Genomic DNA, 15533 nt, shown 5'->3' on the forward strand with positions numbered 1-15533 from the left:
GCGGGAGACCCATTTCTGAATCTTCCAATTCAAACGAGTCAAAGAATACAGAATCGCCCCATTATAATCATTACTGTCAAATCCCAGGGCAGTCAGCTCGCTGACACAGGCCAGACGGACATCCGGGAGAAACTGGTACTGCCAGAGCTGCTTCTGTGAGGGGTCGGGAGAGCAGTAGGCCTGGCGCTCGGGAGGGGAAATGGCCAGGCAATGCCCGTGGACCAGGCTGGGAGCCTGATTCACCACATCGCTGGAGAGATATCCTTCTTGGGCCAAAGCCAGGGCTGCGTTATGACTTTCGTGGGTTCCGAGTCTGTCGGCCCTCGTGAACAGCACTAAATACGACATCGCCAAGCTGGCATGGGAGCGCACGCCTTAAATCCCAGACTCAAGAGGCAGAGGCAGGCAGATCTCTGTGAGTTCAGTTCAGCCTGGTCTACACAGCACGTTCCAGGACAGCCAGGGTGGCACGGAGAGATCCTGTCTTTAAAAAAAATTTACACCTTCACCTGTGTTAGCATAATGTCCACCAGCAGGTCACAGTGAAAGCGACAGTATTCCCTTTGACCTCATTTGTGCTCCTGATTCAAAAGAAAATATATCTGCCTATGATGGAATATTTTTTCCGCCTTCCTTAGGAAGGGGTTTCAAACACCTGCTACAACAGGGAGAAGACCAGAACACAGGGAGACGTCGCTATGGGATTCCGCCTCTAGAGACCTTAAAATAGTCAGGTGCAGGGCTGGGGAGATGGCTCGGTGACTAAGGCCATCTCTTCTTAGCATGTTCTCGCAGAAGACCCTGGTTCGTATCCCAGTGCCCACACAGAAGCTCATGATCATCCGTAATTCCAGTTCCAGGAGATCCAATTTCTTCTTCCTACCTCCAAAGATACCAAGTCTGGTGTGTGTGCGCGTGTGTGCGCAGAAACACACGCATACAGCACAGACACACACACACATATACACACCACACACCAAACATACCACAGACAGGAAAACGCATGCAAGCTAAAATAAATCTTTCAAAATAGTCAGGTTCACAGAGGACACGAAGAATGGGGGCTTCAAGGAGGAGGAGGAGGAGGAGACCCTGCGTATTTGATGAAGACAGGGTTTCTGCGTGGGGAAATGAAAGCCTCTACAAGAGCACGGAGAAGCCCGCTGAACAGTGTACATCAGCTTGGCATAACTATCTATGCATTGGAAAATGAGGATGGTAAAGTTTATGTTTTATATATTTTACCACATTTTTTTCCACAGCCAGGATGGAATGCAGGGACTCCTATGTGCTGGAAATGCTTTGCCACTGAGCCATGTCCTCAGCCTAGTGGTTCATGTGTGTGTGTGTGTGTGTGTGTGTGTGTGTGTGTGTGTGTGTGTTTATTTCTTTATTTTATAACAGATGTCTAGTGACCAAGACTGGCCTTGTTAAGATTCTCGAAGGGCGGTGGTGGTGCACACTTTTAACGCCAGCACTCAGGTGGGTGATGCAGGAGAATCTCTGAGTTCTAGGCCAGCCTGGTTTATAGAGTGAGTTCCAGGAGTCACAGGGATACACAGAGAAACCCTGTCTGGGGTGGGGATTGAGAGTCTCCTGCCTCGGGGGATGGAGAGATGGCTTGGTGATTAAGAAACAGATGCTCCTTTTCCAGAGGACGAGGGTTAAGGTCCCTTATCAAGAACCCACAACTTCCTGTAACTTCAGCTGAAGGGGCTCCTCCTCTGGCCTTTGTGGGCAGAGAACGTGCATATACATACACCTAGGCACACACACACATAAAAGAAAGCAAACTAAAAAGATTTTCCTGGCTCAGCCTCCTGAGTAGCTGGGATTGCAAGCATGAACCATCATGTTGAGATCGCCACAAATTTTAAATATATAATTTTTTTTTTTTTTGGTTTTTCGAGACAGGGTTTCTCTGTGGCTGGCTTTGGAGCCTGTCCTGGAACTAGCTCTGTAGACCAGGCTGGTCTCGAACTCACAGAAATCCGCCTGCCTCTGCCTCCCGAGTGCTGGGATTAAAGGCGTGCGCCACCATCGCCCGGCTTAAATATATAATTTTTAAAAATAAATTATGACCCATTTATGACCAATTATGAAAGTGTAGTGACACACACTTTAATCCCAGCACTCAGGGGGAGATTAAAGGCAGGAAGATCTCTGTGAGTTCAAAGCCAGCTGTTCTACATGGCGAGTTCCAGGCTAGCTGAGGCTACCTAGCAAGAACTTGTCTCAACAAAACAAAACACAAACAGGCTGGATGGTGGTGGCGCATACTTTTAATCCCAGCACTAGAGAGGCAGAGGCCAGTAGATCTCTGTGAGTTCAAGGCCAGCCTGGTGTACAGAGCTAGTTCCAGGATAGCCAGGACTGTTAACACAGAGAAACCCTGTCTCAAAACAAACAGACAAAAACAAAAAAACAAATAAAAAACAAACAAGCAAGTAAAAGAGAAAATAAAAGAAATTAAGACTGAGTATGTAGCTCAGCTGGTGAGTGCTCTCCTAGCATGCATACCTGGATTTGATCCTGAACACTGACTGCCCCAAATCTAATATGGTGGCACATGCCTGTAATCCCAGCACTCAGGAGGCAAAGGCAGGATCATCCGGAGTTCAAGATCATCCTCAGCTGCATAGTTTGAGGTCTGATTGGGCTACAGGAGACCGTGTCTGGGAAAAAAAAAAAGAAAGGAAATGAAAATATTTTCAGAGCTCCCTAGGCAGAGTGGACACTGCCCCAGAAACGGAGACCTGCAGGATGCTCCACGCAGGTCTGCGCCTTTCTCAACCACACTCAGCTACACTCACAGGATTTCCTCCAGCCAATGACTAGGGGAGGAGCTTTATCTAGAAGGCCATCCAGTGACTATAAATAATATGCAAGACATAATCCGTAGCTGGATATGATGATCCAGGCCTGTAACACTAGCACTCAGGAGGTGGAGGCCAGTGGATTAGGTGTTTGCAGCCTTCATAAGGCCTTGCCTCAAAACAAATAAAAACCGTAAAAGAGACAAAGTCTGGCCCGCTCATATCCTTCTGGAGGTCATTATCTTCATGTAAATCTTGGGGTCACCTCCCCCTACCTAGAGTATCTCTTGGGGCATTGGTCTCAATAACAGCCAGCAGGAAGCAGCCATTGGTAGGGAAAATAGAGGCACTTTATTTTTGAGATGGAGTCTCACATGGTCCAGGCTGACTTTGAACTTCCAGCTCACCTACCCTCAATTTCCAACTGCTGAAATTAGAGATAAGTGCCACCACAGCCTTCCGGGTTTCTTTGAGAAGGGCGTTTATTTACGAGCTAACCTTTTCTAGTTCACGCAAGACCCCACCTCTGGCTGCAAGCGTGGCTCCCCTCAGGAGCCTTCTGCTTCTTCCTAGTTCTTTTGCGAACAGAACAAGGGGTGCTGTGGTGCATTGGTTTCCTTTAAAATGCTTTCAGTTTAACAATGCTTGCCTCTCAGGAGACTCCCGTCTGGAAGGTCACTGCCCTGGGGCCTCTCAGGCGAAACAATGGCCCTCACCTATGATATGTTTAGTCCTGGGTGTTCAGGGGCTCCTAGGGTTCAAAGTCCCTCAGAAGATGGTAGTTTCTATCCGAAGGCTTAGGAGTACAAAGGCGGCGGGGTGGAGCACAGGAGGCAGGGCGCTCACTAGAAGACCCCTCAGCTACCCCAGCATCAGAGAGGCGCACACAGGGCCCAGCAGACCCTCAAAGAGGCTTAAGGACTGCAGGGGCAGTCTCGGAGCCTGGGGCCAGCCCGGGAGGAGCCCGCCCCCTAGGGGAGGGCTCAGCAAGTGCAGGCCTCTCTGCACCCCTGCCCCAGCTCGCAGGAATGAGCCCTGGAGCTGCAGGTGAGGGGCCAAACGGATGTCCCAGGAATCCTCAGGGACCACCGAGGAAAACATCTTTGTGAAATGAACTGGGAAAGGGGACTTCCTGACAGAGGTTCTCTTTCTGGAGGTAGAACCAATGGGACACCCACACATTTCAGGATTCAGGAGGGCCAGATGATTGGACTGGGCCACCACGTCCTACGACTTCGTCGAACGCGCGTGGGGGTGGGGCCCGGACCCGGGTTGGTGGGGGGGGCACTCCACAAGGAAGAACGACGTTGCACCGGGGTCAGATTAGGTTGTAGAAGTGTCCAAAGCCCTTTTCGACAAACACAAAGTAGAATTTGGGGATGGGGGAGTGCCCAAGGCGTTATGCGCAGGCCAGGCAGCAGGCTGGGCCCTACCATCCGCCATTCAACGCCATAAGATCCCCAACCACGGTCTCTGTTCGGTCCTTGGTCCTTCAGGGACAACCCCACCCCCCACCCCCAGGTGTTCAGCGTAGCTAGCGGCGCTCCCGCCCCAGGGGATCGATCGGCTGGCAGCGACGCGCAGCCCCGGCTCCCAGCCTTCGCCTCCGCCCCTTCCCCCGCTCGGGCTGCGCAGGACGCGGCCTCAGAACAGCGTCCTCGCGGTTCCGGGCCGCGGCTAGACCGGGCTCCAGGCCAGCCCGGGAGGCGGAGACCCGCCTGGCCCTTCCGATCCGACCCGCCCCTCTGCCCCGGGTTTTGGGGGAACCATACGAAAGCGAGCTCAGCTACTCTGCCTGCCGCGCCCGGCACCCCCTCTTCTCCCACCCTGGCTCCAAATACCCCCTCGGGCGCGCGCATAGGCCTGTGCACGCCGCGAGGCTGGAGCAGGGGAGGCGGGTGGGGGCAGGGAGGCGGTGGTGCCTCGGCTGACGATCACTTCGGGGTCCGCCGGAGCGATTTTCATTTCATTCCGGGGCTGGCTGCAGCAGCTAGCTCTGGTTGGGGAAAGGAAAAAAAAAAGGAAGAAAGAAATCTGGCCTGTGTGTGGGCCCCGCTGGGTTTGCACGCGCGACGGGGGGCACCCGGGAGCAAAATGTAAGGGGTGGGTGTGTCAGGGCGCACCTCCAGGCCAGAGGGAACCCTCGGACAGGCCGTGGGCTAACGAAACCCAAATAAAAAGCACACGTTTCGCCGAGGCCGTTGTGCGCGCGTGCTGGCAGCAGCGGCGGGCGGTTGTGTCGGCTCCAAAGATCATATATGAAATATGGTCCCGGGGGCGCGGATCTCCAGGCCGGCGAAGCCTCGCGACTGAGCATGGGGCGGGGGGCGGGTGGGCTTCTCCAGGCCAGCCTGAGGCTGCCGCCTGATGTTGGGAGAAAATGGGCCAGCGGACGTCGCAGTTCCCCACGCGTCTCGCTTCGGCGCCCCGCGACCCCGGCGTGCCGCAATGCAGAGGCGCGGCCCTGCAGGGCCTCTGTGGCCCCGAGGATACCCAGGTCCTGCCAAAGGGCCACCGCCTCGCTGCCCCGGCACTCTGGGCCCGTGGCCCCACCCATGGACACTGCTAGCCCTAGCCTATCTTGGACCCCTGACTCCAGTACCACACGATTCTTGAAGTGGAACCTGGGGACGTCGGGGGCTTCGCGGTTCAAATGAAAACAAATCTTTCGCGGGTGGTGTGACAGAGGGCAAAAATGGGGGTGGGGAGACGCGCTGAGGGGATCCCTGATAAACAAAGCCGCTCTTCCTGTAGCGTGCAGGAGAAGGAGTGCTGCCAGGCTCCCCCCTCCTCCCCAGCAGCCTCACCGGGTCAGCTCCCCCTAAGCTAAGCTGCCGCTTAAAAACAGTTTCACCAACGTCAGCGCTCGAGTCAAAGACGATTTCCCTACTAAGGACGTGGCAGGAAAGGAGCCCTTGCAGTTTGGTAGCCATTCCCACTGAAATCCCCTCAGCTGTCTGAAATCCACCCGGAGCAACTAGTCCGGGAAGCCTCAGGCTCCCTCTTCCCAACAGAGGCGAGAGTTGGGGCCAGGGAGCAACGGTGCCAAACTCCCTTGGGCGGAGAACCCATTCACCGAGACGGCTCCTTTAAGAAGTTTATTTTCCCCCGGTCGGCGCGGGTCACGCCTGTTCCAAGACTGGATTCTCAGTAACCATTCTCCAAACTTCGGTCATTAAAAAGTTCCCGGCTTCTCCGGAGTCTGTTCCTTTGCCCTATGAGCCTACGACTGGACGAAGGAACATTGTTCCTCTCTTGGGGCCCCTGAAGGCCCCTAGGGGCCCCAGCAGACGGTGGTATTAGGAGGGCTTCTGTTTCCCAGCGGAGACAGACGACCGAACTACCCACCTTGTTTGGAAGGGGGCGGTGTCAAATTCACTGAATTAAGGAATCTTATAAAGGTTCCCGTGGGGCCCCCGGGCATTCCCGTTGAGGACAGGGGCCCCAAGGAGAAGGCTCTGGGAATCCCGGGTTTGGAGTCAGTCTCTCCTGTGATTTCCTCGCAGGGGCCAAGACAGGGTGTGGAAAGGTAGGGGCCGCCCCAGGGGAGGCTTTCTAAGAAGGACTTGGGCACATCAAGTGACCTCATGGCTGCCCCCGGGCTTCTGTCCGGCCAATCCCCCAGCCTTCTAGTCGTGCTGGTGGATCTGAGCTGCCCCTATGCCAGCTGTCAGATGAGGAATGGTATAGGACCCGCCTTCTGGTTAGGACAGGGATCGGAGCCCCCACGGGGGTAAATAACAGAGAGAAATACTGGCGGGTATTTCTGTGTTTCAGGCACCTTCAGAACTGGCTTGCGGAGGCCCGGGGAGTGGCGGGTGGCATTCGGCGCCTGAGATGATTCCAGGCGGCCCCTTTCGAAGTTGAGGGAGTCTGGAGGTTCCTCTCACAAGACCATATGCAACTCCAGAAAAGAGTCTCTGTGCCAGAGAGCGCTAGCTCTTCTTCCCCAGCCTGCAGAGTGCTTTCTGCGCAAACTCCACGTCTGAGCACTAAGTTTCCCTCAGTGGCCCCTAAGGACCACATCTGGGCCCCTGGGGGCCCCTGGACCCAACCAGCCAAACAGGCTGCCACACAGCCCAACGCCCCTGGTGGCGGGAAGGCTGCATCGGCTGTCTGCCCTCCCCTGAGCCCGGGTTCTGGGCTGTGCGGAAACACCCAGAGTAAACAGATTTTCCTGGGGATTTTCGAGTACAGAGACCGGCAATGTCGGGAAACTCAGCTTCCCAGACAGAGGGACTGGCCTACACAAGGTTGCTGCAAATCTCCCGAATGATGGACTGTGCAGACGATCTGGGCAACTTAAGCATGAGTGGGTGCGGTTGGTCGACAGATCTACACCAAGTGACCTCGAGGACCCCTCTTTTTCTGACCGAGCTGTCCCACAACCAGTTTCTCTTAAGCACACGTTAGGCACCTTAGAGGCTGAGGGAACATCCAAATACAGGAGGGGGTGGCCCTTTTCCAGTGCCCCTCCAGCCCCAAGAGCTGGGGCGAGGGTGATCACCCACATCCCGTCTTGCGGTTCTTCTCTTCTTAGGAACTCTTAGATTTGGGCCTCAGAATAGTTAGACCAGTCGACGCACAGTGAGCCCCTCTCTATTGCCTCCAGAAGACGACCCTCCACCCCAACATTCCTTAGAGAGTAAACACCCAGACAGCTGCCGCTAAGCAACAGCCCAAGCCCGGGTATTGCAAAGTGGAGGTGCATGGAGTCAACGTGTGTGTGCAACACCAAACGGTCTGCAGACTTCTCCTAGATTCCTGGAAGAACACGAGCCCTGGCAGGCTTTGGGGGTTCTCTTCTGCATCTGGCCCTCCCCAAATCACCTCCCCGGTGTCCTCACCAGGCATTCTGGGTGGCAATAAAAGCAGGGACAGAGACTTGGATGGCTCCTTGCCCTCCCCCTCCCTCGATCCACTCTCCTCTTTTGCGCTTTTTCTGTCTCTGTGAACGCTCAGCCAAGGGATTGCGCAAGCTTCCTGCTCCATGTCCTTCAGGAGCCCTGAGCTGGGGCCCGGACACACGGCAGGCTAGGCGCACCCTTGCCTCTCCCACTTAGAATGGCGTGCACCCTGTCAGGTCTACCCACTGCGACCCCACAGATCGCGCGGGCCCAACGGTGGCGCCCTCAGAAGGTCACGTCTGGCGCAGCAGCTCCCCCAGCCGGACGCTAGGACTGAACACCCCTGAACGTGCTGGCTGGCCGGGCTCCGAGGTGCTAAACTTCACACTCCTGAGCTCAACAGGGCTTGGCTGTCAGACACTAGGGGACAGGAATTCATGAAGAATATGGCCATTCCATTTCTCCTTCTCTTCTCGCGGTCCACTCATCCACCACATTTTAGCCTCAGCTTCTTCTCGATCCTCTCCACTCTCTTTTGAGGCCCTTTCTGGAATCCCATGAACCCCCACGAAGTCCGCTTGGGCCTCCAGGTAGACTCATACATCCCCATGTCCTCTCTCTCTCTCTCTCTCTCTCTCTCTCTCTCTCTCTCTCTCTCTGTTTGTCTCTGTCATCCCAGCCTCTCTCATTTTGGGGGCTTGCTAGAAACTGCCCCTTCCCCGCGATTGAGTGGGCCAAGTGTAAATTAGAAGTCGTTCAGAATGCTGGGTGGATCAGATTCAGCTCCCCTTTCTGCTGAGGTTCTCGAGTTCTAATGCGGGGGGGGGGGGGGGGCAGCTGCTCCTTTGTCCCTGTCCTTGACTCTCCGTGCTCCTTGTCTCACCCAAGTCCTCAGTCTTCTCGCTCTTTCTCTCCCAATCTCGCCTACGCCTACCTAAATGCCTGGAGCCTGACGGGGCGGGGCGGTGGGCACCAAGGGTGGGGGCGCGATCTGTCCCCACCCCGATTCTGCCCCCTGCCGGAGATTCCCTTGTGCCTCTAGACGCTCGGATGGGGTGTAGTTGGTGGCAACTGTAAAGTGCAGTGAATGCGTCTGTGGCCCCCAGCAGGAATCCCCGGGCCGAGCCGCGTACACCGAGAACCAGAGGCCGAGGGTGGGCTGGGGAGAGGCCCAAGTGTCTAGCTGCGGATCAAGGTAGGTCCAGCCGAGGTGCCCACCCTGGGCGCCTAGGCAGACACACCTCTCCTCCGCGGCCCCAGCTCACTTTCCCAGCTCGCAGATCCCTCCCCTGCACCTCCCCGCGCCCTCCTCCTCCCCTGCCTCCTCCAGCGCCCTCCTCCTCCCCCTGCCGCCCAGGCCGGGGGCCTCCGGTAGGCCGGGCTGCGCCAATCCGAGGCGCGGCCCGCCCCCTGACGCCGAGCTGGGCCCTGCGAGGCCCCGCCCGCTGACGTCCGGGATTTGCATGAGTTCTCGTGCAGCGGCGGCCCGGGCTCAGTTGTCTGTGCGAGTGCGAGCAGAGAGCCGGCTGGTGCGGGCAGCGGTGGCAGCCAGGCTGCTAAGGGGCTAGAGTAGAGGCGGCGGGGGCAGAGCGTGTGGCGAGGTCCCTGCGCAGGACCACATCGGGGCGTCTGCGGGAGCCAGCTGTGTCTGCAGCAGCACCGGCCGCTCGCGTCCCGGCGCGCTCGGACTCGGCCATGGAGCTGCCAGCTGTTGGCGAGCACGTCTTCGCGGTGGAGAGCATCGAGAAGAAGCGGATCCGCAAGGTAGGGGTGGCGCGCGGGTGGCGGCGCCGAGGCGCGGGAGCAGCGAGCGAGAGGCGCGGAGGGGGTGGGGAGGCTGCGGGCCGGAGCCGGGGATCCCGCGGAAGCTGATGGAGTGCTGTCTCTCCCCCCCCCACACACAGGGTAGAGTGGAGTATCTGGTGAAATGGAGAGGCTGGTCCCCCAAGTAAGTGGCGGCTGGGGCCGAGTGCCAGGGCACGGGGCCCCCAGGCCGGCGGACCCGTGTAGCTGGTGGGGTGGTGGGGGAGCGGACGGGAGGCGGGGTGGAGGTGGGGTGGAGGGAGGAGGGGGTGGGGAAGTCGGTGGCAGGCACTGGGAAGCCGAGCCGCCGAGCCTGAGCCGGGCGCCCTGTGTTGTGCTCCGCTCTCCGGGAAATGCCATCACTAATTTATGCGCTAAAAGGAGCCGGAGGAGCTGGAGAGACGCGGGGCCGAGCCCGGGAGGCCGGCGGAGGGAGGGAGGGCGCAGGCACTGACTGATGTGCAGCAGAAAATGGCTCCTTTCCCCTTTCCCTCCACCGAACGTCTCCATATTGCAAAACCAAAAAAAAAAAAAAAATTAAAAAGCGACGAAAATGCAATTGTGTGCGTCCTCCCTCCTGGTGGTGCAGGATAGGGAAGAAAAAAGGCAGAAAATGTTGGGAACTGTCACTGCAGCTCTTTCGGAGGGGAATTTTTTCTTTAATTTGAAATGCGAAGGCACCGGATGGAGACAGGCGCAGGCACACACACACACACACACACACACACACACACACACACACTCAGAGAGAGAGGCATATTTTTGCACTGCTGAGTATTTGGGGTTTGCTTGTCAGTGACAGCGGTCTTCTGGGCCTCGAGGGGGTGTGGGGGGCCGCTGGACTGTGGGTTATCGGATTAGGGGTTCAGTGCAGACCGGTTGAAGCCCTAGTGGAGACTCAGGCTGGGGATAGGAGGGGACTGCTTGCGACTTTGCATTGGGACTGATTTGCTCGAAGGGTTTCTGGTGAGGACAGTGGCCTTGGAACACGTCGCAGTAACATGCTTAGAATTCTTGATGACTACCAAATAAACTGCTAGTTTCATTTTCCTCACCCGCTTTCTTCCTGCCGTTGTGTGTTTATTTTAATTTGGGGGGGACACCAAGAACCGAGTTAGGCCTTCAGAAACCTACTGTCTACCCTCCAGATCACAGCTTTTGGCCCAGGAAACCACATAGGGCCTTATGTCATTCCCCAACCGGGCCCCCTCTTTTTTTTTTTACACCGTTTCCCCCCTCCTCTTTTACTTGCAAGATATAACACGTGGGAACCAGAAGAGAACATCTTGGATCCCCGGCTGCTGATCGCCTTCCAGAACAGGTGAGCATCCCTTCCTTAGCAGCCTGCTGCCCTGGCCATAGGTGGGGATAGTAAAGTGGATGACTAGTCGCAGTAATGGGGGGGGGAAGGGATGGGAGGGGGCATGCAGGAGCCCCACCCCCAGCAAACCCGGGTGGCAAGGCTGCGGCCAGGACTTCTCTAACCAGTGTCCTTGGCGGTTGCTGCAGCTTGGGAGTGGGGGCAGGGTAGGGCCGAGGAAGGTAGGCTTGTGTTTTGGAGAAACTGCTGCAAGAGTATGGATGACCCTGGTGCTGCCCTGGAAAACTCCGAGCTGTGCCTGAATCCCCGTGGCCCCCTCCCATGGCAACCTTAGAGCCCCACCCCCGGAGCTTAGGTGTTGCTTTCCTGCAGCCACTGCCCGCTTGGCACGGGCACCTCCCGGGGCAGCTCTGAAGGAGCTGGCATTGTGAAACCGCCCCAGACGTCATGGAACTGAACTTAACCTCTTGGCGGCCGAATAAAAGTTGACGGGGCCTTACGCCCCCGACCCCCAGGGAGCTGGGGGTGTCGGGGAATTGATGCTTGCCTGGAGCCTGAGCTCTTACAACCCTCTTTGCTGTATTTGGTGGAGCAAGTTGCCCTATCAGGTCAGGGGTAGGTTGGCCCGAGGGCATGAGTGAGCGCTGCCTGGTGGTTGGGGGTGGGGTGGGTTGCCCATCCTCCTGCAGACAGATGCCACGCTGCAGCTGCTGCAGCTGGATTCACCACTGGTAGCTGTGGTTCTCTGTTTCGGAGAGGGTAGAGGGGGAAGAGCGTGGAGGAGGGGAAAGAGTCCTCAGAACCGCGCCACCCCACAGCCTTCTATCCTTTTATTTTGAAGTATTTCCTGTGGCGCATTTGCCGCTAAAACTGTAAACTCTAGATCCCGAGAGCTAAAGATGCTTTCCCGGGACACAGGGGGCATAAGACAGGGAACCTGACCCGACTTCACCTGGGACTTCACCACCCTGTAACCATGTCAGCGAATGATGCCATGTTGCATAATGGGTCCCCGAAGAATTACAATCCAGGCTGTTGCAATGCCGTGCAACTTCGGAATCAGACCCCAACTCAGCCCCAGGGCATGGCAGAACTCCCCCGGGCTGGCCCAGGGGCTTTGGGGCTGGGGATGGCAACTCGGGTCGCTGAAGAGTGGGGTCTGTGATCCCGAATCTGACAACTTTGGAGGGGTGGTAGAATCCTGGAGGACTGAATAGTGCCTGCGACAGTCGATCACTCCTTAGGTGGCCAGACCAAGCGAAGCCTGGTAATAGTGACCAGTGCTCCCCTACCCTTGACCTGTAGTGATAATTTGGAAATCCGCGTGGAAAGGATCTTGCTCTTCTAAAAGGAGGCGGTCCTTCTACTAGCCACCCTTGCCCCACCCACTGGCTCATGGGAGGGGGGAATTGTGCCACGTTTGGATCACCAGGTGGCTGAGAACCTGGCTCGACCCTGGCCTCCAAGTCATCCCCAGCCCCTAATTGGCTTATTTGCCGCTATGTAAACAAGGGCGCAGTTCCTCTGCTTTTGATGCCTGGCCTTTTGAGAAAAGGAGTCCTCCCTTCAACTGGCGGCCCTCTTTATCTGAGTCTTAATGAGACAGTTAGCATCCACACTTCTGACCAGGAAGGACCAGGAGGTCAGCGCACACCTCCTATTCCTCACACTCCCAAACCTAGCAATGTATCTGAAGAGCATGCCCCGACCCAAAGTTCTGCCCAGGCTTGGCGAGTCAGCTCCAAGCAGCAACCTTCTGGACACAAAGCCTGGGTTGCAGCATTTGGGATGTGGGGGGGGGGGGGGAGGAAGGAGAAGATTTACATGTGAGGGGGGGTGGGACCTCTTCAGCAGATGAAGTAAGGGTGGGACTTCAAGGAAGGTGCCCACCTGGCAACGTTGGCCACCTTCTGCCTCCAGCTGGTTCCTTCCTTTCAGTAGCACAAGGAAGGAGGCATGGGGAACAGGGTGCTATAGACCTCAGGGAAGCCAGGATACTAACCTTGCGACCCTGTTCCCTCCCCAGGGAGCGGCAGGAGCAGCTGATGGGATATCGAAAGAGAGGGCCCAAGCCCAAACCGCTGGTGGTGCAGGTGAATACTTTGGGATCCCAGCACAAGCCCTTCCCTGGACCTTGCTCCCCAAATTACTTAAAGTTCCTGGAGGGAGCACCCCAATTACACTTAATTTCTTATAGAACTCCTGGCCCCACCCCTTATGATGCAGTTTCCACCTGTGGGAGCTGGAGCATTCCTGATGTTCCCGGCATGCTATAGGGCCAACCTTTCCCCTCTTTTCTCTTTTCTCCCCCTTAGGTACCCACCTTTGCCCGCCGCTCCAATGTCCTGACGGGGCTTCAAGACTCCTCCGCTGACAACCGTGCCAAGCTAGAATTGGGCACACAGGGCAAGGGCCAGGGCCACCAGTATGAGCTCAATAGCAAGAAGCACCACCAGTACCAGCCGCATAGCAAGGAAAGATCGGGTAAACCACCGCCACCAGGGAAGAGCGGCAAGTACTACTACCAGCTAAACAGCAAAAAGCACCACCCCTACCAGCCAGACCCCAAAATGTACGACCTGCAGTACCAGGGTGGCCACAAGGAGGCACCCAGCCCCACCTGCCCAGACCTGGGCGCCAAGAGCCACCCTCCTGACAAGTGGGCCCACGGAGCTGCAGCCAAAGGCTACCTCGGGGCAGTGAAGCCCCTGGGGGGAGGGGCAGGATCTCAAGGCAAGGGCTCAGAAAAAGGCCCTCCCAACGGTTTGACACCAACCCCTAAGGAGGCAGTGACCGGAAATGGCATTGGGGGCAAGATGAAAATCGTCAAGAACAAGAACAAGAACGGGCGCATCGTGATCGTGATGAGCAAGTATATGGAGAACGGAATGCAGGCAGTGAAGATAAAGTCTGGTGAGGCAGCCGAGGGCGAGTCGCGCTCCCCCAGCCACAAGAAACGTGCTGCCGAGGAGCGCCATCCCCAGGCCGACAGGACTTTTAAAAAGGCCACCGGTGTTGCTGAGGAGAAGAAAACAGAAGTGCCCTGCAAACGCAGGGAGGAGGAGGCTCTGGTGTCGGGGGACCCTCAGCCCCAGGACCTAGGGTCCCGAAAGCTCTCCCCGACCAAGGAGGCCTTTGCTGAGCAGCCGCTGCAGCTCACTACCAAGCCAGACCTGCTGGCCTGGGACCCAGCCAGGAGCTCACACCCACCCACCCACCATCACCACCACCACCACCATCACCACCACCACACAGTGGGCCTGAACCTCTCCCATGCGCGCAAGCGCTGCCTCTCTGAGACCCATGGCGAGCGTGAGCCCTGCAAGAAGCGGTTGACTGCCCGCAGCATCAGCACGCCGACCTGCCTGAGTGGCAGCCCAGCCTCCGAACACCCCGTCAACGTGTCCCCCACTGCAACGTCTCTGCCGCAGCCCGAGGTCATCCTGTTGGACTCAGACCTGGATGAGCCCATAGACTTGCGCTGTGTCAAGATGCGTAGCGATGCTGGGGAACCCCCCAGCTCTCTTCAGGTGAAGCCTGAGGCTCCGGCGGTGGCAGCAGTAGTGGCGCCGGCCACTGCAGCAGAGAAGCCTCCGGCAGAGGCCCAGGACGAGCCCGCGGAGCCCCTGAGCGAATTCAAGCCCTTCTTTGGGAATATAATTATCACTGACGTCACGGCGAACTGCCTCACGGTCACTTTCAAGGAGTATGTAACGGTGTAGTGGGAAGGTGTCGCACCCATTGGGTCTCAGCGCCTGCAGTCTCGCAGAGGCTCCCAAGGAGAAGACGCCCCAGCGGCCTGGCCAGGGCTCTCTGCTCACTCCCTGGGATCCCGATTACTCGAGTTGTCCACTCGGTGCCTGCGGTCTTGCCGCCACCTCCCCTTCCCTATAGGAGACCCCGAGCCCTCCCCATGGACCTCCAGAACTGACCCTGCAGCCCCAAGGTGGTCTCAGAGTTATAGTATTATATTTTAACCGTGCTAACTTGTCAAGTGCTGACTTCTACCCCGGTTTGTACGTGGTGTTATTCTTGAAATGTATTGTTTGAGCTCAGAAAGCCCGACCAACCCCCACCCCCTTTCGGGCTGATATATATATAAATATATATATATTTATTTGTAGGTATTTATATATTGAAATATAAAAACCTAGATTTATGGAGTTTCCTCTAGATCATGTTATATTCTATATCAGACAAACTCTTTTCAGTTGGCCTTCTCCCTTCATCCAGTATTTCGATTTCATTTCCTCCTCTCCAGGAACTGCAACACCAGTAACCTTGGTATATATTTTTTGATACTGTACACATGGGTGTGTTGTTTCTATGTGCAAAAAAAAAAAGTTTGTTAAAAAGGCTAAAGAGCTCTCTAGAACTTGCTGCTATAGAAATGTCTGAACTATAAGCTTCCAATTATTACCTGCTTGAATGTAAATATTAAATGGAAATGTTGAAGGTGCGATATGATGTCCGAGATTAGCTCAGTCGGGGACTTGGGACGTTGGGGACCCCACTTCTGCCTAGATCACATGGAGAAAGCCTATTGTCCTTGAGCTAAGCCTTTGCTCAAGCCAAATATGGGGTCTGGTGTCTCCAGAGAAGCACCCTCATTGGTGACACTGTGTGGGAGAGTTGAGAGGGGCAGGATTGGAAGAGGCACCCTAGTCCCTAGAACTTTCTGGCTGGTGATTCCCATCTACCTGGCAAACTCTTCGAAGTCCGGGTTGTGGAGGAGGGGTGCAGGCA

The 15533-nt window shown here is 56.4% G+C and overlaps 1 protein-coding gene across 1 annotated transcript; it reads left to right on the forward strand.

The window, feature by feature from the left end:
- Positions 1-9121: 9121 nt before the first annotated feature.
- On the forward strand, positions 9122-15246 carry Cbx4 (chromobox 4). Its single transcript, XM_075989925.1, has 5 exons — positions 9122-9427; positions 9568-9611; positions 10722-10787; positions 12814-12880; positions 13103-15246. Exons 1-5 carry the CDS (start codon positions 9359-9361, stop codon positions 14507-14509), a joined length of 1653 nt encoding a protein of 550 aa, XP_075846040.1. The 5' UTR covers positions 9122-9358; the 3' UTR covers positions 14510-15246.
- Positions 15247-15533: the final 287 nt, after the last annotated feature.

The sequence above is a fragment of the Microtus pennsylvanicus genome, chromosome 11 (assembly GCF_037038515.1).
Source record: "Microtus pennsylvanicus isolate mMicPen1 chromosome 11, mMicPen1.hap1, whole genome shotgun sequence".
Classification (NCBI taxonomy): Eukaryota; Metazoa; Chordata; class Mammalia; order Rodentia; family Cricetidae; genus Microtus; species Microtus pennsylvanicus.

Bases quoted from the DNA above. Each gene is read 5' to 3' on its own strand.
- Cbx4 (XM_075989925.1), top strand. From the start codon at position 9,359: ATGGAGCTGCCAGCTGTTGGCGAGCACGTCTTCGCGGTGGAGAGCATC. The intron at 9,428-9,567 runs GTAGGGGTGGCG...CCCCACACACAG, and splicing joins AGAAGAAGCGGATCCGCAAG to GGTAGAGTGGAGTATCTGGT. The intron at 10,788-12,813 runs GTGAGCATCCCT...TTCCCTCCCCAG, and splicing joins CTGATCGCCTTCCAGAACAG to GGAGCGGCAGGAGCAGCTGA.